General features: G+C 36.7%; 1 protein-coding gene across 1 annotated transcript; it reads left to right on the forward strand.

The window, feature by feature from the left end:
* Positions 1-57: 57 nt before the first annotated feature.
* LOC134811617 (THO complex subunit 1-like) lies at positions 58-27,426 on the forward strand. The gene is made up of 9 exons (XM_063818596.1): positions 58-219; positions 703-851; positions 18,493-18,660; positions 24,262-24,364; positions 24,536-24,632; positions 25,446-25,663; positions 25,851-26,036; positions 26,209-26,370; positions 26,899-27,426. Exons 1-9 carry the CDS (start codon positions 58-60, stop codon positions 27,136-27,138), a joined length of 1,485 nt encoding a protein of 494 aa, XP_063674666.1. The 3' UTR covers positions 27,139-27,426.

Here is a 27,426-nt window from a genome sequence, read left to right on the forward strand (position 1 = left end):
ATAATTTATTTGTTAAATAAAAGTTCAAGTTTTCTAACCTGCACAATGCACCAAGGTATGGCTGGGTTCAGAGTTCTATGCGACAAGTACGTGACAGCACTCTCCAGTAACGTAGGAACTGTCGGTGAAGTTGCTGCTCTTTTAGAACACACTACTGGTTCTGATCAGGAGAAGAAGACTTGTCTAGATGTTGCTTTCAGGAAAGCGCTGCTCAACAAGGTGGGACATTGTTTGTTTACAACTGATTGACTGTAGGACTCGCTGTGAGTTAAGGACATTATTATTTAATTGGAGAAAATTCCATCACTGACTTTCGCTTGAAACTAAGTGTATGCTTAATACTAAAGTAATAAACCGACGTTTGAAAAAAAACTTAATCACGTAACTAGGAATAACGTTTTCTGTATTATTTTAAAACACTCGTTAACTTATGTAAACAACGCAGTTAGTATATTACTTGCTGCTAGACATGTTTACAGTGATGAAAATTGCTCCAAATCTGAACATTTCTTATGACGCTAACAATTCCAAATTCATAACGGTCCGGTGCGTAAGCTTTAATAACGCGCAGATAGTCTCTACACTATCTTTCAAATATGAAGTAGTTAGCGCCTAGCTCGATTGGGTTCGTTTTCATGTAGATATACAATAATAATACTTATCAGTTTGAATTAACTTAAATTAATAACTTATTTTTATCAGGTGGTGGCAACTGACCAGGTCGTTAGAGGTTACATTGAGTTATCATTTGAGTCGGCTCAAGCAGGCTACTGCTCCACCAGTACTCCCTACTACGTTCTAGCTGATGTGTTTGATTGTCTCACTTTGGATCGGTGCCAAGAAATATTCAGGTGCGTTAGTTTTTAGAAGAATGAATTTCAATCATTGACAAAGTGAAACAAATTAATTTAAAAAATGAACATCTTATAAGAGAAAAATGCTTAAAATAGCAGAAATAACAAAACAAATAAAGTTATAAATATCAAATATTGAATCATTTTGCCATAAAAAATTATTAAGTGATTAAATTACTGTTGTATAAGCACCGGACGATGATTAACCTTTTCGATCACGGCATACTCAAAAATATAGTCAAAAATAAAACATAGTTAAATAATATAACATTGTCAAACATGACATAGGTCAAAAACATCGTTTGGGTAATGGTAACTACGTTTAGAGGTAAAACAAAGCTTAAGTATAGTGGTTGGATCAAGTCTAAGTAGCTGATGTAATATCGGCTGCACGACTTCCAGGCCCCCTCTATTATTAGGGGTCAGATCATATGACGTATAATTAGTGATGTGACGTATAATTAGTGATGTGATCCACCAACTACGATTTACAGAACATGTGAACTCTACCCTACATCTAGCCCAGTTTTACCCCTTACTTTTGATTTAAATTAACAAGTCAATACACATTTTTCGTAGGATAATTAATCAAATTTATTGAATACTGAATACTGAATACTGAATACTGAATACTGAATACTGAATACTGAATACTGAATACTGAATACTGAATACTGAATACTGAATACTGAATACTGAATACTGAATACTGAATACTGAATACTGAATACTTTTAAAACGTAAAAGAAATAGATAAAAACTGGACAAAGATAAGTTATCACTAATATCCAAACTTAAACTTGTTCAATTAATAGTTAATAATAGGTGACACTGATATTCGAACCCTGTTCTCTACACCTTTATACACCATACATAAAAAAGGCAAAAGTGTAGTGTAAAAAAGTGTAGTGTAAAATAGCCTTAAAAAGCCTAAAAAAGTGTAAATAGTGAAATGTTTTACTCACCAAAGGTATGTTTTACCCCTGTTTTGCCTTTGGAAATGTACTATGTGAAGACTGATGTGAAAATAATAGGGAAAAAAAGAAGATTTTGAGAAGATAATTTGGTTTTAAAGTGTAATTGAAGGTGTAAAAAAGTGTCATTTAGTGTACCCCTTTTTACTACACTTTTAAATATTAATTATTGAATATTAATTTTCAAATATTAATTCAAATTCAAATATTATTTCAAATTCAAATATTAATTTTCAAATAACAGTAATACAAAAGTCAACGCATGCTAATGCAAATGAACTTAATTATTTCTCCTAGTTTCTGTATTTTTTGAATACTAAAAAAACTAGCATCAACTTTGCTTCATTCAAAATGTGCAAAAATTTCTCCTCAAAATTTCTTCTATCTATTCTGTGAAGCTGTGAAGCATCACGAGTGAAAATCAGCATCTGACCGTTTTGTCTTTTTTCCCCAATTTTATCACAGCGGTGACAATAATTCAAGATATTTCAGCCATAATTTGTTGAGACTAGTAAAGCTAGCTGGCACCCAGGTATCTTCTCTAAAGCTTGAGAGTCTGCATCTCGTAGAGTCCCTCCTCCGGATCAGGAGAGAAGTTGTGTCCCATGGTGTTGGAGGAGTCAGGAACTGGAGGAGCACTGCTAGTAGGAGGCCTAATAACCCTGTTAGGTGGTGCCCCCATGGTGCTGGGTCCTGCCTCACCAGGTCTGTAGGTACCCCAGCGGTCCGGATCCCCTCTGTTGACTGTCATCCGATTAGGATCCAGTTTGTTGTATATGTTATCTTCATCATCACGTTGCTTGCCTGGCCTTGCCACTTGTGCGTAAACAGGCACGTTATCATCTTCATACGACCCGGGTTCTCTCGAATCCAACGCATTTAGTAACCCCTCCAAATCATGGTAGTTACTCTCTATTTCTAGCTCAGGCTCACTGTCCGGCAGAACCACTGGAATTATTGGCTGCTCTTCACTGGAGACATCTGAAGTTGGCTCAACTGCATCATTCACTAAAGGTTTAGGATCCGCGTTACAATATCGTCTGACCAACGTTAGAATGCCAACACAGATCAAGGTAATGACCGCCAATCCTCCTACAATCACAAGGATTATGATCGTTAGGAAAGCTTGTGAACCGTCTTCTTTATCTTTAACGGCATCTTCTTTACCATCAGTTGGGTTCTCTTCTTGAGCAAGTGCGGGTATCCTTTTAGTGCGTGTAGCATTAATTTCACTGTCTGATGTTAATGATACTGTGCACGTGTAATTACCTGATTCTTTTCTAGAGGTCACGTTGTGTAACATCGACATTTTCATCAAATCTCCAATAGAAGATGTCTCTGTTCTGTTATCCTGGACAGGGTTACCATTCTCTGTCCACGTTATAGCCATATTCTCATTCCCTTCTATACTCACTGCACTGCATTTCAGAACACTAGTTTCATTGTTCCATTCTAGTTCTGTTATCACTGGTTCAGAACATGGACACAATGACAACGTAAGTTTATCTCCGCACCCTGTAGCTGATAAGTTTCTGGTTATTTCCTCTGCAAGCAATTTGCTCCCTTTTCCTTGTAATAACCTTTTCGATGGCTCCACAAAGTGCGTAAGGAACTCGTCTTTGGATTGCAACTTCACATAATTAGACTCCCTTTTCTCATAATTGTCCGTATAATAATAAGCAAACACGGTATCTTCCAAACGAAACTGTATTCCTATAGTCATCACTGCATCATATGATGATATTAGGTCAGTTATTGTCGAATTGACCAGAGTTGATGGTTTGACATCCTGGTGAGGAGTATGTGTCAGCAGCAATTTCGCCTGCATTTTCACAAATTCCATCCGGAAATTGGTGGCATCGTTTTCTCTATTTGAGGTGCACTTCAATGAAAGACTGCAATTTTCTTCTACGAGTCCATTCAGAACCACCGTGTTGACCGTTTTAAGATCAAAACTTTCTATTGCACCCAGTTCAAAACCTACCGATCCAAGTTCACTCGATGAAATGTTATAACAGTTCTTGAGATTGCAAAAGGCAAAAATGTTAACTGGAGCTGCCAGCAGAACAACACAACAAAGAAATCTCATTGCTAGTGAACAGCGAAGTGCTAAATTTATCACCTAAATGTCGTGATCAAGTCGACTGCCAAAAATGTTATTTTAATTCTTGTAGCTGTTTTTAGAGTCAGATGTTGACTTTCTTCTCATTACAACATCTTCCCATAGTGTATCTGAATTAAATGTATTATTGTGTCATCATTATGTAATGTTTTATAAATAGACTAGAAAGCAGGGGTGTAGGAATGATTTTCTTCATGAGGGGGCCAAAATCTTAGAGTTTTTCAAATTTAGCACGCGCTTTGGCCACAGCCTGAAAACGTGTAAAAGGCCTAGCTGAGCAATTTGGCAATAGAGATCTATTTCAAACACAGTTTCAAGAATGATTAAAATAATACGATTTTAAATGCATATTAATTATTAGGGCCTGCAAGCAGCTCTTGCGAAATAAGTGTAGTTCGAAAAAGGGGTGCATATTGCATTCTCTGGAAAAGAATTTCAGGAAATTTGCTTCCAGAATTGAAATCTAGCAATGTGAAATGATAAATCCAGAAAGATTTTGTTGTGCCCATTTAATTAAGGGTCAAAGGAAATGTCCTGCAAATTTTGAAAAATATTCTTACAGTTATAGGTCTCACTCTCAAAGAGGGTACAACATGCAAGGAAGGAGAAACTGGAACAATTCTTGGAAAATTTGTTTTAAGGAACGAATTCTAGCAATGAGGTAATGTAAATTTGGACTACAAGGGGCAAACTGTGTCTTACTAATTTACTCCCACGGCATAAAAAAGTAATCAGTAATGTTATCTGAATTTTATACTCGCTAGGCTTCTGAACTTCTGATGAATCCAGACATGTAATATGTTTTGTTTTAAAGACCCGAGGGCCACTGTGTCCTGCTAATTTACTCCCACGGCATAAAAGAGTAATCAGTAATGTTATCTGAATTTTATAATCGCTAGGCTTCTGAACTTCTGATGAATCCTGACATGTAATATGTTTTGTTTTAAAGACCTTTAATTCACACACCAAAACTTTAAATTTTATCAAATTACAAATGTCCTAATATATACATTATACGTCTCTTATTAAGTTAAAAAGTCAGGGGTGCAGCCGTTGTACTTCAATTAAAATAATTGATCACGCCGGATCACGATGTTATTTTATCAAAATCAGCTACCCGTTTAATATCAGAATATGTAATATAAATTAACAGATTTCTGGTTCATTGAAAGATTCTGGTATTGAAAATACTGAACACGGCATAGAAGAGTAACCAGCAATGTTATCTGAATTTTATAATCGCTAGGTTCCTGAACTTCTGATGAATCCTGACATGTAATATCGGAATATGTAATATAAATTATCAGATTTCATGTTCATGCCAGCTCACAGCTGGATTGTATCCTGCTAATTTACTTGAAAAAGTTGGCCCCTTTTCGCCCCTTTTCCAGATTTTATGGGGGGGGCGGTCGCCCCCCCCCCTGCCCCCACTCTTCCTACACCCCTGCTAGAAAGCCCGTGGTCACAAGAAGAGGGCTAATAATATTCTTTGGTAGTCAGTTTTTATAGCATCAACAAATATCCGTCACAACCAAAGATATAACAGCCGATTAAAATGTAGCTTGCACTGAACATAACGTAATTACCACAAATCCGATCAAAATGTCACTCGCAAATCTTTGGACGTGCACGTGCGCTTTTGAATACCGATGGCGTTACCATGGTTACTATGCAACTTTATATTTCTCATATAATTTGCACGTGGGCGGTCGTACAGACAGCAGAAATAATTCTTTGAATTATAGTATAGAATATTTATTTACTTTACTGAAATAATTTATGAACGATCACAATAGTTTCTATTTTTATTAGAGTAGATGATTTTTTCTCATTAATGCATAATCCTTCATGATGTAGTCGAATTAAATGTATCATTATGTAATTTAAAAAAAGAAATGTGTATGTATTTTACTGAACTAAATTACGAACGATTGCAATATTTTCTGTGGTATATGGTCAACACAATACTTATGATCCGCAATCGTATATTTAACAAATATCTATCATATAATCAGAACATCGAGCTCATAGTATGTATCGAATATAAATATACAAGTACATCGGATCCCTACAATTTAAATAAGGATAATAATAAAACTAAGCTATGAGGAACAAGAAAGAAATCTACTACTTCAATATAGAAAGTACTTCTATGGGGGGGGGGGGGGGGGGGGGGGGGCCAATGACTACTTTTGGGGACTTGGGGAATTACGTCAACGATTTTACCCCGAGTCCCCATGATTTTTAGTCCCCATTAGTCCCCAAAAGTCTCCATTAGTCCCCATTTAGATGATTTTTAGTCCCCATTAGTCCCCAAAAGTCTCCATTAGTCCCCATTTAGATTTATCCTACTCTTATCTTGGACAAAACATCTCGATCGTATCGTTATTAAACTAACTTGAAAACCATAAATAACTGTCAAAAATTCTGGGGACTTATGGGGACAAATGGTGAATTACGTCAACGAGTTGACCTCTAGTCCCCATGATTTTTAGTCCCCATTAGTCCCCAAAAGTCTCCATTGGTAGTCATTGGCCCCCCCCCCCCACTTCTATTCAAACAAAAGTACCCGAACCGCATAGCCCATAGGCCATGGTTCAAAGTAAGGGAAGCCTCAAGGGCTGGAAGGAGTGTACTAATTCGTTTTAGGTTCAGATTCCCTCTTAACTAACTCTCCCCCTATGCAGGGTGGGCCTTAGGGTTTGATTTAATTGTTATGGTATTGTAAACTTAGAAATTCATGCAACTTCTAGGGTTTATATCGCTACATGAACGGTTACCTGCAATAACAGCAATTACGTAAAATAAAATCATAACTGTTTATCACTGTGTTCCCTAAACTTCTGGTGAAGACTGAAGTGTAGTTTAAAATGTACACAACTGTGTTTATCCGGCGACTGTAACCGACTAGTAAGGCTCCACAGTATTATACATTTTTCACATGCCTTCTCATGCGATATTGTTACTTATTGTCTATTGATCTGGTAAGAATATCCTCGCGCTCACTTGGAATGTATAATGTTCTGAATGGCTATACAAGCTACAATACATCATAACGAGCGGCAAACTAAAAGTCGAAAACAACATAGAGTAGTCAGTAGATCACTATAATAGATGACTAATGGCCATGTATATTGAACAGTACACTACAATTATATATACAGGGTGGCCCAGAAGTAACTGCCCTCACGCAACCATTTAATAACTCACGTAATTCTTCTTAGAATTGAACAGAAATTTCAGAGATTATAGATATGGGTCAAACTTAGATTTCCTGAAAGTTTCGTCAAATTTAATTAATTATAGTGGGCCCATTGGAATAAATTTTAAATATGACTAGGAATCCAGTTTGGGAAGAAAAAAAGGCTATATATTTTTTGGCCGCTTCGCGGCCGACTGGTCACTGGTCAGCTCTTGACCGAGGTCAATATTAGTTTGAAATGGTTAGCGTATCCATTAGAATAATTACCGGATGAATATGCAATTGTAAATTTTGAAATTAAATAAAAAATTTCTGAGAATTCTTTGATTTATTTGAAACGCAAGGAAATATTTTTTTTAAGCAGTAGATAGTGAAAGCATGGTGTGAAACGCATATTTCACACCATGTTAACGAATGGAACACCAAGTTTAACCTAATAGCAGTACTTTGAACGATTAGTTACTCTAAAAGTGGCTTCGACCTTGTGCTGTTACTTCTGGCGTGACTTTGGATCTGAAGCTTGCTTCTGCCAGGTTATAAACAATCTTTGACAATATACAATGATATGATTCGGACTTAAAGCGGGATAGGGATGTGTAATGAAGGGGGTTATCTGGCGTAGATCGGATTTAGTTTCGACATAGTAGTAGTATAGTGTGACATAGTAATTGACTAGACTACAATTCCTCTTAGGGAAAGTATACAACTCTGAAACCAAATAGTGAGTATTATTGAAATGCGGAAGCGAGCAAATCAAAAATACAATTTTAAAGTACTGTTTCACACTTGCACTGTACTCTAGATGATCTAGGATGTGAAGCTTGCTTAAGCCTAGAACACACGAGTTAATATGGCTAGAGAGGGATTGTTTACATGAATTCACAATCCTATCCTGGAAATTAAGCCGTAATAAAATAAGAGGATTCATAGATTGTCGATTGTTTAAGCTTAACTCGATATTTTAGCGTATCAGTGCTGAAATTTTGCATGACTATTTCACATGACTATTTTACATGACTATTTTTTCATATTCCGGGAATATTGAGGAAGCAGGAATGGATGACGCGCGTTTTCAGCGCGTTTTTTGGTGTCTGAATGCGCAAAAAATAGTCAAGCAATCTTATAGCTGTAAGAAATAGTCATGGAATCTAGGAATGCGCTCGATTCGAACTTCGAGTCGATAAAGATGAAGAAAATGAAGTTGAGGAAGGAAATGTATTAGAGCTGTTGGCTAGAGTAGGCCCCTTACTTCTATGGAGCTCTCTGGCCAATTGCTCTGGCAATGCTCTCCATGGGGCCATGTAATATCACATGATCTGATATCATGCCAAATTAGACTCTAAACTATAAAGTATAATAAAAATGGAACTGTTTGAGAAAGTTTTACAAGGAAAGTTTTTATTTCGCTTGATACATCTCAAACGCAAGGAAATATTTTTAAACAAATTATAAATATAAATTTTTCCAATAATTGCAATGCATGCCGATTAATGCACTAATGTTTAAAAATCTACGTCAAGTTGCAAATTTGCTCAAACATCTAAATCAATACCTCTTCATGGTACTACAGCTGGCGAGAGGGCTCAATGATAAGTGGCTTTCAAATAGGTCAAAAGTGGAGTTATATAAAGAAAATGAAAGCATTCAACATTAAAACTATCGCTTATAACATATTATAAAGTTATAATAAGCAGGAGTTAGCCTCAATCTTACCTCTCAAATGAATACAGGTTAGGCAGAAACAATTTGAAATTGAAGGGCTAGTCCGAAGAAGCAGTTGAACAAGAAATGCAATGAACAAAACCTTGATAGTTAGCCTTATTTTACCCTCCATCAAAAGACAGAAAGGGTAGGTGGTGTCTACCATCGACCTAAAGTATCCATATAATGTATACCAGGGCAAAGGATAGTTTAAAGGACGTTATTGCTCGAATGTAACATCGCGTTAGCCCTGAGAGCGACCAATTTTAATGTAATTTTAAATTAATGTGAATATTTTTTCCACAAGAATCTTTTTTTACCGGTTAAATATCAACAAATTTTGACTAGGTGTTAAATTCCTGGACGCCTGACTATTTGCCACTGGGATAGTGGGTGTGGCACGCAACTCCCTCTTTTTCACTATTGTCACTATAAAGTGAGAACGCTTTCAACTAGGAACTTCTAGACACATTTGGCTTGATAATTGAAGTGCTTTCCCAAAATTTCAAGTTGGTTTAAATATACAATTTAACCGAGTTATGACCCTTTTAAGATCTTGCAGATACGTGATCCAGCACTTAATCAGTGATATCTTCACTCAATCAATACGCTGATTGGTTGAGACTGCTTATAGGACAGCAACCGAAGCGCTATAACGCAAATTTCTTCGGTTTTAGGGAACGTCACTATCAGTATTCACTCAAAGTGATCAGATCGTCATCCACCAACATGCTCATTACCGCCTAGTGAGTCTCACTGTTGCTCGCTAGCGAATAGCTACCGATAAGATTACTGATTGCATGTGGTCAGTTACTTTTGGACCACCCTGTACATCATTGACCACTACAAAGTAGTAAGTACAAACAAGGTTACAAGAGCAGCTGTAGCTGTATACAAGTTATACGAAATGGGAGCCTCTTTTACTGACCATCATTACTGCAACATTGGTGTAACGTCACTACTCAATTTCAAATTTAGGATCATTTAAAATATATTATATGCTATTTGGCTTATTGATAGTATATACTTAACTTGTTTGAGCGCTTTAATTATATACGTTGACAATCAGTGTTTGTGACGAGTGAGTCTAATTTACTAATCACTTAATATCGTGGATTCAAAATCGGTTGGATCCTCGCTCTAACAGTTTATCAGTATTTTGTTGTTTGGATGATCTTCTACAGAATATGATTCATCATGAGGTTGAAAAGATTCTAACTTTGAGTAGTCACGTGAGTAATCCGATATTTTAACAGGAACTAAATTGTCTATTTTTCAGTTACGTAGATGTGAAAATAATAGGGGAAAAAAAGAAGATTTTGAGAAGATAATTTGGTTTTAAAGTGTAATTGAAGGTGTAAAAAAGTGTCATTTAGTGTACCCCTTTTACTACACTTTTTAATATTAATTATCGAATATTAATTTTCAAATATTAATTCAAATTCAAATATTAATTCAAATTCAAATATTAATTTTCAAATAACAGTAATACAAAAGTGCTAATGCAAATGAACTTAATTATTTCTCCTAGTTTCTGTATTTTTTGAATACTAAAAAAACTAGCATCAACTTTGCTTCATTCAAAATGTGCAAAAATTTCTCCTCAAAATTTCTTCTATCTATTCTGTGAAGCATCACGCTTGAAAAATAACCCTGCAGAATCAGCATCTGACCGTTTTGTCTTTTTTCCCCAATTTTATCACAACAGTGACAATAAAGCAATAATTCGAGATATTGCAGCCATAATTTGTTGAGACTAGTAAAGCTAGCTGGCACCCAGGTATCTTCTGTGAGCTTGAGAGTCTGCATCTCGTAGAGTCCCTCCTCCGGATCAGGAGAGAAGTTGTGTCCCATGGTGTTGGAGGAGTCAGGAACTGGAGGAGCACTGCTAGTAGGAGGCCTAATAACCCTGTTAGGTGGTGCCCCCATGCCCCATGGTGCTGGGTCCTGCCTCACCAGGTCTGTAGGTACCCCAGCGGTCCGGATCTTCTCTGTTGACTGTCATCCGATTAGGATCCAGTTTGTTGTATATGTTGTCCTTGTCATCAAGTTGCTTGCCTGACCGTGTCACTTGTGCGTAAACAGGCACGTTATCATCTTCATAACACCCGGGTTCTCTCGAATCCACCGCATTTAGTAACCCCTCCAAATCATGGTAGTTACTCTCGATTTCTAGCTCAGGCTCACTGTCTGGCAGAACCACTGGAATTATTGGCTGCTCTTCACTGGAGACATCTGAAGTTGGCTCAACTGCATCATTCACTAAAGGTTTAGGATCCCCGTTACAATATCGTCTGACCAACGTTAGAATGCCAACACAGATCGAGGTAATGACCGCCAATCCTCCTACAATTACAAGGATTATGATCGTTAGGAAAGCTTGTGAACCGTCTTCTTTATCTTTAACGGCATCTTCCTTACCATCAGTTGGGTTCTCTTCTGTAGCTAGTGCGGGTATCCTTTTAGTGCGTGTAACATTAATTTCACTGTTTGATGTTAATGATACTGTGCACGTGTAATTACCTGATTCTTTTCTAGAGGTCACGTTGTGTAACATCGACGTTTTCATCAAATCTCCAATAGAAGATGTGTCTGTTCTGTTATCCTGGACAGGGTTACCATTCTCTGTCCACGTTATAGCCATATTCTCATTCTCTTCTATACTCACTGCACTGCAATTCAGAACACTAGTTTCATTGTTCCATTCTAGTTCTGTTATCACTGGTTCAGAACATGGACACAATGACAACGTAAGTTTATCTCCGCACCCTGTAGCTGATAATTCTCTGGTTATTTCCTCTGCAAGCAATTTGCTCCCTTTTCCTTCTAACAACCTTTTCGATGGCTCCACATATATCCGACGGAAATCGTCGTCGGATTGCAACTTCACATAATAAGACTCCCTTTTCTCATAGTTATCCGTATAATAATAAGCAAACACGGTATCTTCCAAACGAAACTGTATTCCTATAGTCATCACTGCATCATATGATGATATTAGGTCTGTGATTGTTGAATTGACCAGAGTTGATGGTTTGACATCCTGGTGAGGAGTATGTGTCAGCAGCAATTTCGCCTGCATTTTCACAAATTCCATCCGGAAATTGGTGACATCGTTTTTTCTATTTGAGGTGCACTTCAATGAAAGACTGCAATTTTCTTCTACGAGTCCATTTAGAACCAACGTGTTGACCGTTTTAAGATCAAAACTCTCTATTGCACCCAGTTCAAAACCATCCGATCCAAGTTCACTGGATGAAATGTTATAACAGTTCTTGAGATTGCAAAAGGCAAAAATGTTAACTGGAGCTGCCAGCAGATCAACACAACAAAGAAATCTCATTGCTAGTGAACAGCGAACAGCGAAGTGCTAAATCACCTAAATGTCGTGATCCATTTGAGTGCCAAAAGTGTTATTTTAATCCTTGTAGCTGTTTTTAGAGTACGATTTTGACTTTCTTCTCATTACAGCATCTTCCCATAGTGTATACTGTATCTGAATTAAATGTAGCATTGTGTCATCATTATGTAATGTTTTATAAATAAATATTTATTTAATTTACTGAAATAATTTACGAACGATCACATTCACAATAGTTTCTGTGGTATATGGTCAACATAATGCCTATGATTGATTCGTAATATTCGTATATTTAACTAATATTTGGTCTATCTGCTATCATAAAATCAGAATATTTAAGATAAAATAGCATAAAATGGAGAATTACCCAAGGGTTTTTCCATTTTTTCCATAGAAAAATTCTCCATTTTATGCCGTTTAAAAACTTAAAAATTGAACAAATATCTATCATAGAATCAGAACATCGAGCTCATAATATGTATCTAATATAAAAATACAAGCACATATTTGGATCCCTACAATTTAAATAAAGATAATAATAAAACTAAACTATGAGGAACAAGAAATCTACTACTTCAATATAGAAAGTACTTCTATTCTAACAAAAGTTACCCGAACCGCACAGGATTGGTTCAAAGTAAGGGAAGCCTCGAGGGTTGGAAGGAGTGTACAATGATAAACCGTTTTAGGTTCAGATTCCCGCTATGCAGGGCGGGCCTAGTAGGGTTTGATTTAATTATTATGGTATTGTAAACTTAGAAATCTGAAATTCATGCAACTTCTAGGGTTAATTTCGCTACATGAACGGTTACCGGCAATATAACGGTTACCAGCAATTACGTAAAATCAGATCATAACTGTTTATCACTGTGTTTCCTAAACTACTGAAGTTTAGTTTAAAATTTACACAGCTGTGTTTATCCCGCGACTGTAACCGACTAGTAAGGCTCCACAGTATCATACATTTATCCCATGCCTTCTCATGCGATATTGTTACTTATTGATCTGGTAAGAATATCCTGGCGCTCACTTGGAATGTATAGTGTTGTGAATGGCTGTACAAGCTACAATACATCATAACGAGAGACCAACGAAAACAGCGTAGAGTTAAGAATAGATGACTAATAATGGTAAATGTATATTAAACAGTTCACGTTTGCAGAATCGCTGACACGTTTCCAAAACAAAGTTGTGCCACTTCCCCACCGTCACACACGCCTATAATATCATAATATCAATATCAAATATTAATTTTCAAATAACATGAATACAAAAGTCAACGCATGCTAATGTAAACTATATTTCCACTAGTTTCTGTATTTTTTAACACTTTAAAAAACTAACATCAACTTCGCTTCATTCCAAATTTAATATGCAAAAATACGCCTCAAAAGTGAAGTATCACGCGTGGTAAATAACCTTGCAGAATCAGCAGCTGACCATTTTGTCTTTTTTCCCTCAATAATTTGCTGAGACTAGTAAAGCTAGCTGGCACCCAGGTATCTTCTCTAGAGCTTGAGAGTCTGCATCTCGTAGAGTCCCTCCTCCGGTGCCAAGAAATATTCAGGTGCGTGAGTTTTTGGAAGAATGAATTTCAATCATTGACAAAGTGAAACAATTAATGGATTCTTTAAAATTAACACATTTTTATAAGAGAAAAAAATTGAAACAATTGATTGTTAAAAAACATTGTCAAACATGGCATTGGTCAAAAACATCGTTTGGGTATTGGTAACTACGTTTAGAGGTGAAATAAAACTTAAGTAAAGGGGTTGGATCAAGTCTAAGTAGCTGACGTAATATCATACTAGCTGACGTAATATCAGACTATATATAATAGTATATTATATATAATACAAACGATTAAAAAATCTTTTATTCTATAAAAACTACCTCCTGATCACTAAAACAGTCCATCATTCATGTCCTGATGTGGTCCAGTCAAACTGTTTTAAATTTTCTGTCTGCTCCAAGTTCAGCCACGCTGATTCATGAACTCAGACAATTAAACCTTCATAATATGTTAAAAAACAGAAAATCAAATTAATTCATGTTAAAAATATTGGCACCAAATATCAATCTTGATATAAAAACTGGATATCTAGGTAAGTTATAACTAAAATCCAAACATCAACTTGTGCGAAGACAATTGCACGAATGCAAGAATACAAAACCGTAATTATAATCAGCGTTTCAGCCATAGTTATAAAATCTTTGCAAATGCATAATGCATATACAACATGATATACCATGGTGATACGAATTCAGAAAATCTTGTTCCACGTATCACAACTTCAAAAAGATAAACCATCGTGGAGAAGTGGCGCAGATATGTTTACACGGCTGACAATAATTTTAACCAATCAAATTGCATAATCGCTGACACGTGTTCAAAAACGTTGTGCCACTTCCCCACCGTCACACACGCCTATATATCGTAATATCACTATCAAATATTAATTTTCAAATAACATGAATACAAAAGTCAACTTATGCAAATGAACTTAATTATTTTTATCTCCTAGTTTCTGCATTTTTTAATACTTTAAAAAAAACTAACAGCAACTTCGCTTCATTTAAAATGTGCAAAAATATTTCGTCAAAATTTCTTTTATCTATTCTGTGAAGCATCACGCGTGAAAAATAACCTTGCAGAATCAGCATCTGACCGTTTTTTCTTTTTTCCCCAATTTTATCACAGCGGTGACAATAATTCAAGATATTTCAGCCATAATTTGTTGAGACTAGTAAAGCTAGCTGGCACCCAGGCCAGGTATCTTCTCTAGAGCTTGAGAGTCTGCATCTCGTAGAGTCCCTCCTCCGGATCAGGAGAGAAGTTGTGTCCCATGGTGTTGGAGGAGTCAGGAACTGGAGGAGCACTGCTAGTAGGAGGCCTAATAACCCTGTTAGGTGGTGCCCCCATGGTGCTGGGTCCTGCCTCACCAGGTCTGTAGGTACCCCAGCGGTCCGGATCCCCTCTGTTCACTGTCATTAGTTTAGGATCCAGTTTGTTGTATATGTTATCTTCATCATCACGTTTCTTGCCTGGCCTTGCCACTTGTGCGTAAACAGGCACGTTTAAATCATCTTCATACGACCCGGGTTCTCTCGAATCCACCGCATTTAGTAACCCCTCCAAATCATGGCAGTTACTCTCGATTTCTAGCTCAGGCTCACTGTCCATGTCCGGCAGAACCGCTGGAATTATTGGCTGCTCTTCACTGGAAACATCTGAAGTTGGCTCAACTGCATCATTCACTAAAGGTTTAGGATCCCCGTTACAATATCGTCTGACCAAAGTTAGAATGCCAACACAGATCAGGGTAATGACCGCCAATCCTCCTACAATTACAAGGATCATGATCGTAAGTAAAGCTTGTGAACCGTCTTCTTTATCTTTAACGGCATCTTCTTTACCATCAGTTGGGTTCTCTTCTGTAGCTAGTGCGGGTATCCTTTTAGTGCGTGTAACATTAATTTCACTGTCTGATGTTAATGATACTGTGCACGTGTAATTACCTGATTCTTTTCTAGAGGTCACGTTGTGTAACATCGACGTTTTCATCAACTGTCCAGTAATATTATATGTGTTTGTTCTGTTATCCTGGACAGGGTTACCATTCTCTGTCCACGTTATAGCCATATTCTCATTCCCTTCTATACTCACTGCACTACATTTCAGAACACTAGTTTCATTGTTCCATTCTAGTTCTGTTATCACTGGTTCAGAACAGGGACACAATGACAACGTAAGTTTATCTCCGCACCCTGTAGCTGATAAGTCTCTGATTATTTCCTCTGCAAGCAATTTGCTCCATTTTCCTTGTAATAACCTTTTCGATGGCTCCACAAACTGCGTAATGAAATCGTCGTCTTGTTGTAATTTTACATAATTAGACTCCCTTTTCTCATAATTGTCCCTATAATAATAAGCAAACACGGTATCTTCCAAACGAAACTGTATTCCTATAGTCATCACTGCATCATATGGTGATATTAGGTCTGTGATTGTTGAATTGACCAGAGTTAATGGTTTGACATCCTGGTGAGGAGTATGTGTCAGCAGCAATTTCGCCTGCATTTTCATAAATTCCATCCGGAAATTGGTGGCATCGTTTTTCATATTTGAGGTGCACTTCAATGAAAGACTGCAATTTTCTTCTACGAGTCCATTTAGAACCACCGTGTTGACCGTTTTAAGATCAAAACTATCTATTGCACCCAGTTCAAAACCACCCGATCCAAGTTCACTCGATGAAATGTTATAACAGTTCTTGAGATTGCAAAATGCAAAAATGTTAACTGGAGCTGCCAGCAGAACAACACAACAAAGAAATCTCATTGCTAGTGAACAGCGAAGTGCTAAATTTATCACCTAAATGTCGTGATCCATTTGACTTCCAAAAGTGTTGTTTTAATTCTAGCTGTTTTTAGAGTCGGATGTTGACTTTCTTCTCATTACAGCATCTTCCTATAGTGTATCTGAATTAAATGTATCATTGTGTAATCATTATGTAATGTTTTATAAATTGATATTTATTTACTTTACTAAAATAATTTACGAACGATCACAATAGTTTCTATCTTTATTAGAGTAGTTGATTTTTTCTCATTACGTATGTAATTTTTTAAAAGAAATGTTTATTGTATTTTACTAAACTAAATTACGAACGATTACAATAGTTTCTGTGGTTTATGGTCAACATAATACTTATGATCCGCAATCGTATATTTAACAATATCTTATCTTATCTTATCTTATGAGGATTCGTTGCGACGCAACAAGGCCATCGAATGAGTCGACCACCTTTGTTATTTTACTTCGGCATTACCTGCATTACAATGTAAACCAGCACTTTCAAGGAAGAGCTTTACAAGAAGCCGAAGGATCGTTCCTAACTTCCTAAGGCCAGCGACGGTTAAGGCACTATGCCACACTTTCTTCGCCCGAGGCTTCGCTGTGTTGATCAAGCACAGCTCCTCATTTAACCCTCACACCCAATTTCTCGAGCATTCGGCTGAGTGAACCGTGGGGCTACATAGACCACTCGGGATCCTTAGCAGAGCGTCAACGACGCTCACCCCACGACTAGGCAGGCAGTTGGATTCGAACTCGCAACCTCACGATTACAAAGCCGATGATTAACCAACTGCGCTACCTGGCCGTTATCCTATAATCAGAACATCGAGCCCATAGTATTTATCGAATATAAATATACAAGTACATCGGATCCCTACAATTTAAATAAGGATAATAATAAAACTAAGCTATGAGGAACAAGAAATCTACTACTTCAATATAGAAAATACTTCTATTCAAACAAAAGTTACCCGAACCGCACAGGCCATGGTTCAAAGTAAGGGAAGCCTCGAGGGCTGGAAGGAGCAGTCAGCTACTTCGATTCAGTCTTCATGGCAACAAGTAAACTCACTACCTGCAATATAACGGTTACTATATATATATATATATACCAGCAATTACGTAAAATCAGATCATAACTGTTTATCACTGTGCTCCCTAAACTACTGAAGTGTAGTTTAAAATTTACACAGCCGTGTTTATCCGGCGACTGTAAGCGACTAGTAAGGCTCCACAGTATTATACATTTATCACATGCCTTCTCATGCTATATTGTTACTTACTGGTAAGAATATCCTCGCGCTCACTTGGAATGTATAGTGTTCTGAATGGCTGTACAAGCTAAAATACATCATAACGAGCGACCAACGAAAGTCGAAAACAACATAGAGTAGTCAGTAGATCACTATAGATGACTAATGGCTATCATGTATATTGAACAGTACACTACAATTATATACAGGGTGGCCCAGAAGTAACTGCCATCGCGCAACCCTTCAATAACTCACGTAATTCTTCTTAGAATTGCACAGAAATTTCAGAGATTATAGATATGGGTCAACTTAGATTTCCTGAAAGTTAAATTTAATTAATTACAGTGGGTGTGGCACGCAACTCCCTCTTTTTCACTATTGTCACCATAAAGTGAGAACGCTTTCAGCTAGGAACTTCAAAATGATGGCCTGGTAACGTCACTACTCAACTTTAAATTTAGGATCATTTAAATATATATGCTATTTGGCTTATTGATAGTATATACTTCACTTGTTTGAGCGCTTTAATTATATACGTTGACAATCAGTGTTTGTGACGAGTGAGTTGAAAAGATTCTAACTTTGAGTAGTCACGTGAGTAGTCACGTGAGCAGTCACGTGAGTAATCTGATATTTTAACAGGAACTAAATTGTCTATTTTTCAGTTACGTAGAAGAGAAGAGCGTGCTGTTTGCGAGCGAAGCCCCAGCTAATCGTAACGTCGTGCTACGTCTGTGCAATGACTTGATTAGACGCTGCTCAAAGTCAATAAACACACTCTTCTGCGGACGTATTCAGATCATGTTGGCCAAAATATTCCCCATCTCAGAAAGGTGATTATTTTTTATTTTTGTATATTAAAATGTCAGCCAGAGCTTGATCCAACAATTTCCATTAGCTCGATCATAGTGCTGACATTCCCCTTGTCTAGGTCTCGCACAAAGAGTCAAAATTAAAGTCTTTTTCGGAAATAATTTGAAAAAAGCGTGACATTTTCGGGACAGAAATCATTCCAGAGAATTTTCCAAAATTTGCTACGTCAGCAAAATTCACAATTATCATTTTTTTGTCACTGTGATTTTCCGCAAATAAGTCAACTTCTAGTTCTGTGTAGAAGGTTTTAGTTTAAACCGATGTATTCAAAAAGTAAAAAGAGTCAAGGACAAGGGTTAGCAAACTAAGTGTTTTTTCTTTTGTATTATGGTAGCTTGCGTCCGGGCTCACCCCGACATTTTCAAAATTCCGTTCCCGGTCAAAGTCTGTTTCTAGCTAAACTCTACATTGATTATGAATGCCAACCAATTGAATGTGTATTATGGATATTCAGGGCTGAATTTTTTTAATGGAAATTGGGAAAATAGCTTAAAATAGCTTAAAATAGCAGAAAGAACAGAACAATAAATATCAAATATTAAATGATTTTGCCATAAAAATCATTAAATCATTAAACTTAATATTGTATATTTAACCTTTTCTATCTCGATCATGGCATAGTCTGTTTAGGTAAAAACATCATTTGAGTATTGGTAACTACGTTTAGAGGTAAAACGATTCAAAACATGTTTTATTTCATAAACTACCTCCTGAATCCTGATCACTAAAACAGTTGACCATTCATTTTGTGACACTTATCTGTCGGCTTCAAGTTTAGCCAGATTTTATAATCAAATTTATTCATGCTAAAAATATTGGCACTAATCTTGATAAAAGAAAATAGACAAAAACTGGATATCTAGGTAATTGTATCATTAAAATCCAAACTTCAACTTGTTCAATTACTAAAATTTTGTACGAAAACAATTTCACTTTCTTATCAAGAATACAAATATGTAATGTAATCAGCGATTGTTCAGCCATAGTTACAAATTCTTTGAAATGCAATGATACACAATGGTGATACAAATTCAGAAATTCTTGTTCCACGTATCACAACTTAAAAAAGGTGGACCATGGCGGAGAAGTGGCGCAAATATGTTGACACAACTGACAATCATTTTAACCAATCAAATTGCAGAATCGCTGACTCGTTTCCAAAACAAAGTTGTGCCACTTCCCCACCGTCACACACGCCTATAATATAATAATATCAAATATCAATTTTCAAATAACATGAATACAAAAGTCAACGCATGCTAATGTAAATTATATTTCTCCTAGTTTCTGTATTTTTTTAACACTTTAAAAAACTAACATCAACTTCGCTTCATTCCAAATTTAATATGCAAAAATACGCTTCAAAATTTCTTCTATCTATTCTGTGAAGCATCACGCGTGAAAAATAACCTTGCAGAATCAGCAGCTGACTATGTTGTCTTTTTTTCCTCAATTTTATCACAGCGGTGACAATAATTCAAGATATTTCAGCCATAATTTGTTGAGACTAGTAAAACTAGCTGGCACCCAGGTATTTTCTCTAGAGCTTGAGAGTCTGCATCTCGTAGAGTCCCTCCTCCGGATCAGGAGAGAAGTTGTGTCCCGTGGTACCGGGAACTGGAGGAGCACTGCTAGTAGGGGGCTGCGGAATAACCCTGTTAGGTGGTGCCCCCATGGTGCTGGGTCCTGCCTCACCAGGGTTGTAGGTACCCCAGCGGTCCGGATCTCCACTGTTGACTGTCATCCGATTAGGATCCAGTTTGTTGTATATGTTGTCCTTGTCATCAAGTTGCTTGCCTGACCTTGTCACTTGTGCGTAAACAGGCACGTTATCATCTTCATAACACCCGGGTTCTCTCGACTTTACCGCATTTAGTAACTCCTCCAAATCATGGTAGTTACTCTCGATTTCTAGCTCAGGCTCACTGTCTGGCAGGACCACTGGAACTATTGGCTGCTCTTCACTGGAGACATCTGAAGTTAGCTCAACTGCATCATTCACTAAAGGTTTAGGTTCCTTTCTAAAATAATGTCTGACTAACTTTAGAATACCGACACAGATTAGGGTAATGACCACCAATCCTCCTACAATTACAAGGATTATGATCGTTAGGAAAGCTTGTGAACTGTCTTCTTTATCTTTATCTTTAATGGCATCTTCTTCGCCAGCAACTATAAATTCCTCCTCCTTTGCAAGTGCTGGTATCCTTTTAGTGCGTGTAACATTCAAAGTGTCACTGCCTGAACCTAATGTGACTGTGCAGGTGTAGTCTTTTAGCTCTTCTGTTGACGTAACGTTGTGTAACATGGACGTCTTCATCAAATCTCCAATAGAAGATGTCTCTGTTCTGTTATCCTGGACAGGGTTACCATTCTCTGTCCACGTTATAGCCATATTCTCATTCCCTTCTATACTTACTGCACTGCATTTCAGAACACTAGTTTCATTGTTCCATTCTAGTTCTGTTATCACTGGTTCAGAACATGGACACAATGACAACGTAAGTTTATCTCCGCACCCTGTAGCTGATAAGTCTCTGGTTATTTCCTCTGCAAGCAATTTGCTCCCTTTTCCTTCTAACAACCTTTTCGATGGCTCCACAAAGTGCGTAAGGAACTCGTCTTTGGATTGTGATTTTACATAATTAGACTCCCTTTTTGTATAATCGTCCGTATAATAATAACCAAACACGGTATCTTCCAAACGAAACTGTATTCCTATACTCATCACTGCATCATATGATGATATTAGGTCAGTTATTGTTGAATTGACCAGAGTTAATGGTTTGACATCCTGGTGAGGAGTATGTGTCAGCAGCAATTTCGCCTGCATTTTCACAAATTCCATCCGGAACTTGGTGGCATCGTTTTCTCTATTTGAGGTGCACTTCAATGAAAGACTGCAATTTTCTTCTACGAGTCCATTTAGAACCACCGTGTTGACCGTTTTAAGATCAAAACTCTCTATTGCACCCAGTTCAAAACCATCCGATCCAAGTTCACTCGATGAAACGTTATAACAGTTCTTGAGATTGCAAAATGCAAAAATGTTAACTGGAGCTGCCAGCAGAACAACACAACAAAGAAATCTCATTGGTAGTGAACAGCGAAGTGCTAAATTTATCACCTAAATGTCATGATCCATTTGAGTGCCAAAAGTGTTATTTTAATCCTTGTAGCTGTTTTTAGAGTACGATGTTGACTTTCTTCTCATTACAGCATCTTCCCATAGTGTATCTGAATTAAATGTAGCATTGTGTCATCATTATATTGTAATGTTTTATAAATATATATTTATTTAATTTACTGAAATAATTTACGAACGATCACATTCACAATAGTTTCTGTGGTATATGGTTAACATAATGCCTAAGATTGATTCGCAATCGTATATTTAACAAATATTTGGTCTATCTGCTATCTTAAAATCAGAATATTTAAGATAAAATGGCATAAAATGGAGAATTACCCAAGGGTTTTTTCATTTTCTCCATAGAAAAATTCTCCATTTTATGCCGTTTAAAAACTTAAAAATTGAACAAACCTAATTTTTTACAAAATTGTGACCTTAAAGGACAAAATAATTTAAATACAATAATTATCTAGAATCTAAATATCATTTCGAACAAAAAAGACAAATTTTGCCCTTTTATCGTATTTCGACCCTCAATAATTTATTTTTCAAATATCATAATTTTGGTACTAAACGTTTTGCCTTTCCGAGCTGAAAACAATCCTGTACAAATATTTCCGAGATTTATAAGTTTTCATGTTTTCTATCCCGATTTCGATCTAGGAGTCGAGGCTTCCCCCCGATCTCGAAGGGCAGGCCTCTTCTATGCAGTACGAGTTCGGAAGCGGGGAGTCTACTTTTAGAGGTACGTATCGAGGATGACTCGGATTGAAACTTTTATAAGTCAAAATTGTTAAAAATTTTTCCTGGAAACCACTTTTCTCCAGTGTTCATGTTACTCTGATCATTATGAGCCGAAAATATTTTTCGGGACCTATTCCTCGATAATTTTTCCTAAAAATTAATGAAATTTCTAAATTGTATCACCTGTCAAAGTGAAATTTAGTGTTATTTGAATTGCAAAATAGTCGAATTGATCTTGGCCTCTAGTAGCCAGGTATGTGTCTGGAGTAGCCTGGTCATGGTATGAGTCTCATGTAGCCTGGTATGAGCTTTGAGTAGCGTGGTATGCGAAAATAAAAATGTTAGAGTGTACAAATAAGCTGCCACATACGTAATTCGATTATCAAAATTCATAGCATAAAATGGCATAAAATCGTGAATTACCCGAGAGTTTTTCCATTTTTTCCATAGAAAAAGTCTCTCCCCCCTCCCTCCCGATCCATGACTCTTGTGCCGTAGACATAAAAGAGTCAAGGAAAAGGGTTAGCAAACTAAGTGTTTTTTCTTTTGTATTATGGTAGCTTGCGTCCGGGCTCACCCCGACATTTTCAAAATTCCGTTCCCGGTAAAAGTCTGTTTCTAGTTAAACTCTACATTGAATGCCACCTATAACTGATATAATTAATGTGTATAAATTACGAATATTCAAACTTGACTTGCTAGGTTTAAATTTGACAACCCTTATACAATGATAATTTACTTCAAATTCACTCGCGTCACATTGGTAATACGCATTGTCAAATTACATAAAGTTGAAGCGTGGTATGTCTATATTAAATAAGTAAATAGTACTTGGTAGTCAGCTAACTCAGCCAGACTGGCTTCGTTTGAAGTTTCTGTTGATATATTATCATAGCCGTTTAAAGACCAGACAATAAGAGAAACACACCAAAATTACAGTCCGGGCTCTGGAATGCAGACAACAGTAACTGGCAAGATAAGTCAAGCGAAAAACACCGCACGTCTGCACTGAAGGATTACATTAAATCAAATTAAGAAACGGTAAAATCAGTCGTGTGCGCATGCAAGGAAAGTGTACTATAATGTAAACGCTGACTTTATTAAGTTACACCCTTGTTGGTTCGCGAAAACGTGATGATAGATATGTTTAGATCACAAGGAGACACGTGACTGGTTCGGGAGGTTCCTATTTGACGGTTGATTTTCGCGCGAATGCATTAATTATCTGTCTCATTTATCTCTTATAACATAATTGCTTCTAACCCAAAGGAGGGCTTCAAGTTACAAGTTTACGGAAAACTCGTCAATTCAACGAAAATATCCGTCCTGATAGAAGAAAATGATGATAGAAGGAAATGATGGTATCACAAGACACTCACGTGATTATGAACACAAAAACAGAACTTAATTAATATACCGTGGTAGTGTGTCAGACGTCAGCGTGTCAGTGTGTCTGTCATCACCCTACTGTCTCTCTCCACGTGTAGTGCCCCCCCCCCCCCCCCCACGTTTAATTCCCATCCTTGGCTTTAACTCGGTCAGGAGAACTATCTTATTTAAAATAGCCGGAGGTTTGGAACTCTATTTTATGATTTGTTCGTCGTAATTAAAGGTGAGTTCTTATTTCTACGGAGTTCTAATGTATTGTGTTGAAAGACTCTTTACTTAACTACTAACTTTTCAGGTCAGGGCTAAACCTACAGTCACAGTTCAACCTAGAAAATATGACCGAATATAACACCTCATCAGAAAATAGCGAAACACCGATGGATACCGATTCTAAGGAGGTCAGCGGCTCTTATTTTTCTAGAAATGGAATTTTGCTTTTTGTAGGCTTTCAATTCCACAGTTATCATATCTGTAGCTAATTGATAAACGATTCTGCCGTCTTCAAGCCGAGTTTGCTAATCATTCTGTCCTCAGCAACATTCCACATCAATAACCTGATCTCTTCGTAGGTAACGTTCCTGTTCTACCAAACGTTATGGTCGATACAGGACTACTTCAGAAACCCTAATCAGATATCGAACGATGCTCATTGGAAGAAAATGGAAGGTAAACAATTTCGAGTCGGGTTTTGATATTATGGTTGGTGGGCTAGACAGTGAAACACGCAAATGTAGTGTATACTTCGTAAGATTACATCATTACAATGGAATTAAGTTGGTTAGTTTAATTAGTACTAAACAAACGAGGATCTAAAATGCCTCAAAAAATCGAGAATTAAATTACCTAAATAAAATACACGTGGTAAATGGAAATGAACTACAAAAAGAATAAAGCTTCAAAAAGTGAATTAAAAACTAAGAACCTTATCTTTCAACTTTGCACCTATTTAAACCCAAGCAATTAGTTCTATACTTCTCAATATACCTAAATTTCTCCCTAATCCCCTGGGGTTACATTCTTTCAAAATGGCAAATTTATAGTTGTCAATAGTAAAACTGTCACTGTGATATTCATAGGGTTTTGATATTGTAATACTAAGAGTAACGTAGATAAAATAAGAGAAAGCGTAGTACAGTCAAAGTATTAAATGCATAATATTAACGCAAAAAAGTATGTACAAACAAGTCACCTTTCACCTGTGCGATGACCCTAAAAGAAGTAATCACACCACAATGCAAGCTGCTGAAATTAAAGTTATTATTTTATTCCAGTCATATTAAGATTCGCCTGACAATGAAAAAAACATATTTAAAACGTACTCTGCTATAAAAGGCATCGTTCTTGGCTAGTAAAAATAACGGATTTCCGGTTTAGTCAAAATAAAACTTCAATAGTTAACTGGTAAAGTTTTGCAGTCTAAAAAATCCGCTGCTTTAATTATATATAATCTGAAACATGCTTAACCTATGTTGTTTTCAGATACAGTTAATGAAATCTGTAGAATATTCGAGAACTACAAGCACGAAGGAAGTTGCCCAGTTTCTAACGAAGAAGCCTACTTCGCCAAATTTCTAACGAGCGAGCGCCTCCTTACCCTTCAAATATCAGATTCTAACTTCAGACGCCACATTTTAGTTCAGATCCTGACCCTGTTTCAGTATCTTACAGGAGATGTCAAGTTCAAGCCAAACAAACTGGTAAGAATCTTCCTCTACCACTATGGCAATGTCCCACTCCACTGAAAGGTTCTTCAAAAGATATTGTATGTAACGCGCGGGTAATAATTTTTATGATATTGTGCGCAAATATATTGCACGTTGTGCCATAACGCGCAGCTATGGATTTAACGAGAAGATAGCGGGCAAATCAAATCGCTTTTTACAGGTCTTATCTGAGCCTCGTAAGTTGTGGATACGAGATACCACAAACAAGATATACTCGGTGCTGTCTGACACACCGCCAGAAGGTGATAAATTTGTTCAACATATTAAGTCAATTCTGAAGTACGAAGAAAAGTGGAGCAAATGGAAGAACGAAGGATGCCCCGCTCTTTCTAAATTGCCAGATAAGGTAATATCAGTGTTCGGGCTACATAGGTGATGCTTTTGATGTCGTCGATGTATAGTTTATGTTCAGTTTAATTTGCAAACTCTCAATTTTGGCTTTATGTACATTTAAGGATGGATAAATGCAAATTTAAAAAAGTTTCGGTTCATATGTCCATATCTCGTGTTTGTTACAGACGTTGCAAGCTAAGCAGAAGAACTTAAAGCGGAGTGTGAAAGCGATGGACCTGTCCAGTGACAAGTTTGATTTGTGTAACCAAACCCTAACTGATCTGTGGAACATCTGCCCGGATAACACGGCAGCTTGCCAAGATTCTAACCGAAAGTTTACCCCAGAGGTGAGATTATATTTATTAGTAGTGATCTTCTAGATATTTATTAGTTTCTTCTTCTTTTCTGCATGAATAAGTATCGCTGACGTACAAATATACTGATTTGAAATGTTACTTTTACAATACAGCAAGTATGATAAATAAATCGAAAACTTTTTGCCATATTGCATCAACAATAAAAGTATAACGAAGAGACCCACTACTTGTAATATTTCTGCCCCAAGACCCACTAACGTCACGTCTAGATAAACAAGAATAAGTAACTTGATAACTATGGAAATACGTACTTAAATTTGTAAACTAGCTTTAATTTAATTCATTAAGTACTATTTAACAACTGATTGATGGCGGGGCCACTTTTATTTTTTAATTTTACTGTTTGTTTATCCGGTTCAGTGATTTTTCCCCATAAGTGTTTTTTTTTAGTTTAGTTTTGAAAGTACTAACATCCCAGGCCACCGTTAAAGTAGAGTAAAAAAGAATACAGAGAGGTCTGTTCAAAATGATGATATTATTAAACCCCTTATTCTTCAGACGTTCAAGTTCTTCGAAGACTCGATAGAGCAGTTGGAGCCAGACTCGGGGGTGGAAAAAGAATACTACCTCACAAACGAGACAGCGTTTGTGTGGAGAAGTCTGAGACTGCTTGCTCGACAAAGTGTACCATACTTTCAACATATTCAGAATACTAAGAACTTGACTCTTACCGACAATCTGCAGAACATTATAATGTTGATCGGCAAGGAATATAAAAAGGAGAATGGAATGGAGTGAGGCGGCCACGAGATAATTTATTTTTAATTTTCTATTGGAGAGCGAGGACGAATTTTATTGCTCTATCAAAATATGGTTAGAGCGATCGTACTTAATCTGTTAACGGCTGTGCTTCAGTCTTTTAGTTTGGTAAAAGGATCATTTTCAACACGAATTTGTCTAGAACAAAAATCTTGATTTTAAGATTTTTAGGCTCTTTAATTCAGTGGCTTTCTCGCCAGCTTTACATTTTTTCTGTCTTATTTATGATATGTTTTATGAATCCATTTTATTCGTATCACTTGATGA

Source organism: Bolinopsis microptera, chromosome 2, assembly GCF_026151205.1.
Source record: "Bolinopsis microptera isolate Bmic1 chromosome 2, MBARI_Bmic_1.0, whole genome shotgun sequence".
In the NCBI taxonomy this organism is placed as follows: Eukaryota; Metazoa; Ctenophora; class Tentaculata; order Lobata; family Bolinopsidae; genus Bolinopsis; species Bolinopsis microptera.

Excerpts from the sequence above, each read along its gene's own strand:
- LOC134811617 (XM_063818596.1), top strand. The coding sequence starts at position 58 with ATGGCTGGGTTCAGAGTTCTATGCGACAAGTACGTGACAGCACTCTCC. Across the intron at positions 24,365-24,535 it reads TGGATACCGATTCTAAGGAG|GTAACGTTCCTGTTCTACCA; the intron begins GTCAGCGGCTCT and ends ATCTCTTCGTAG. Across the intron at positions 26,371-26,898 it reads ACCGAAAGTTTACCCCAGAG|ACGTTCAAGTTCTTCGAAGA; the intron begins GTGAGATTATAT and ends CTTATTCTTCAG.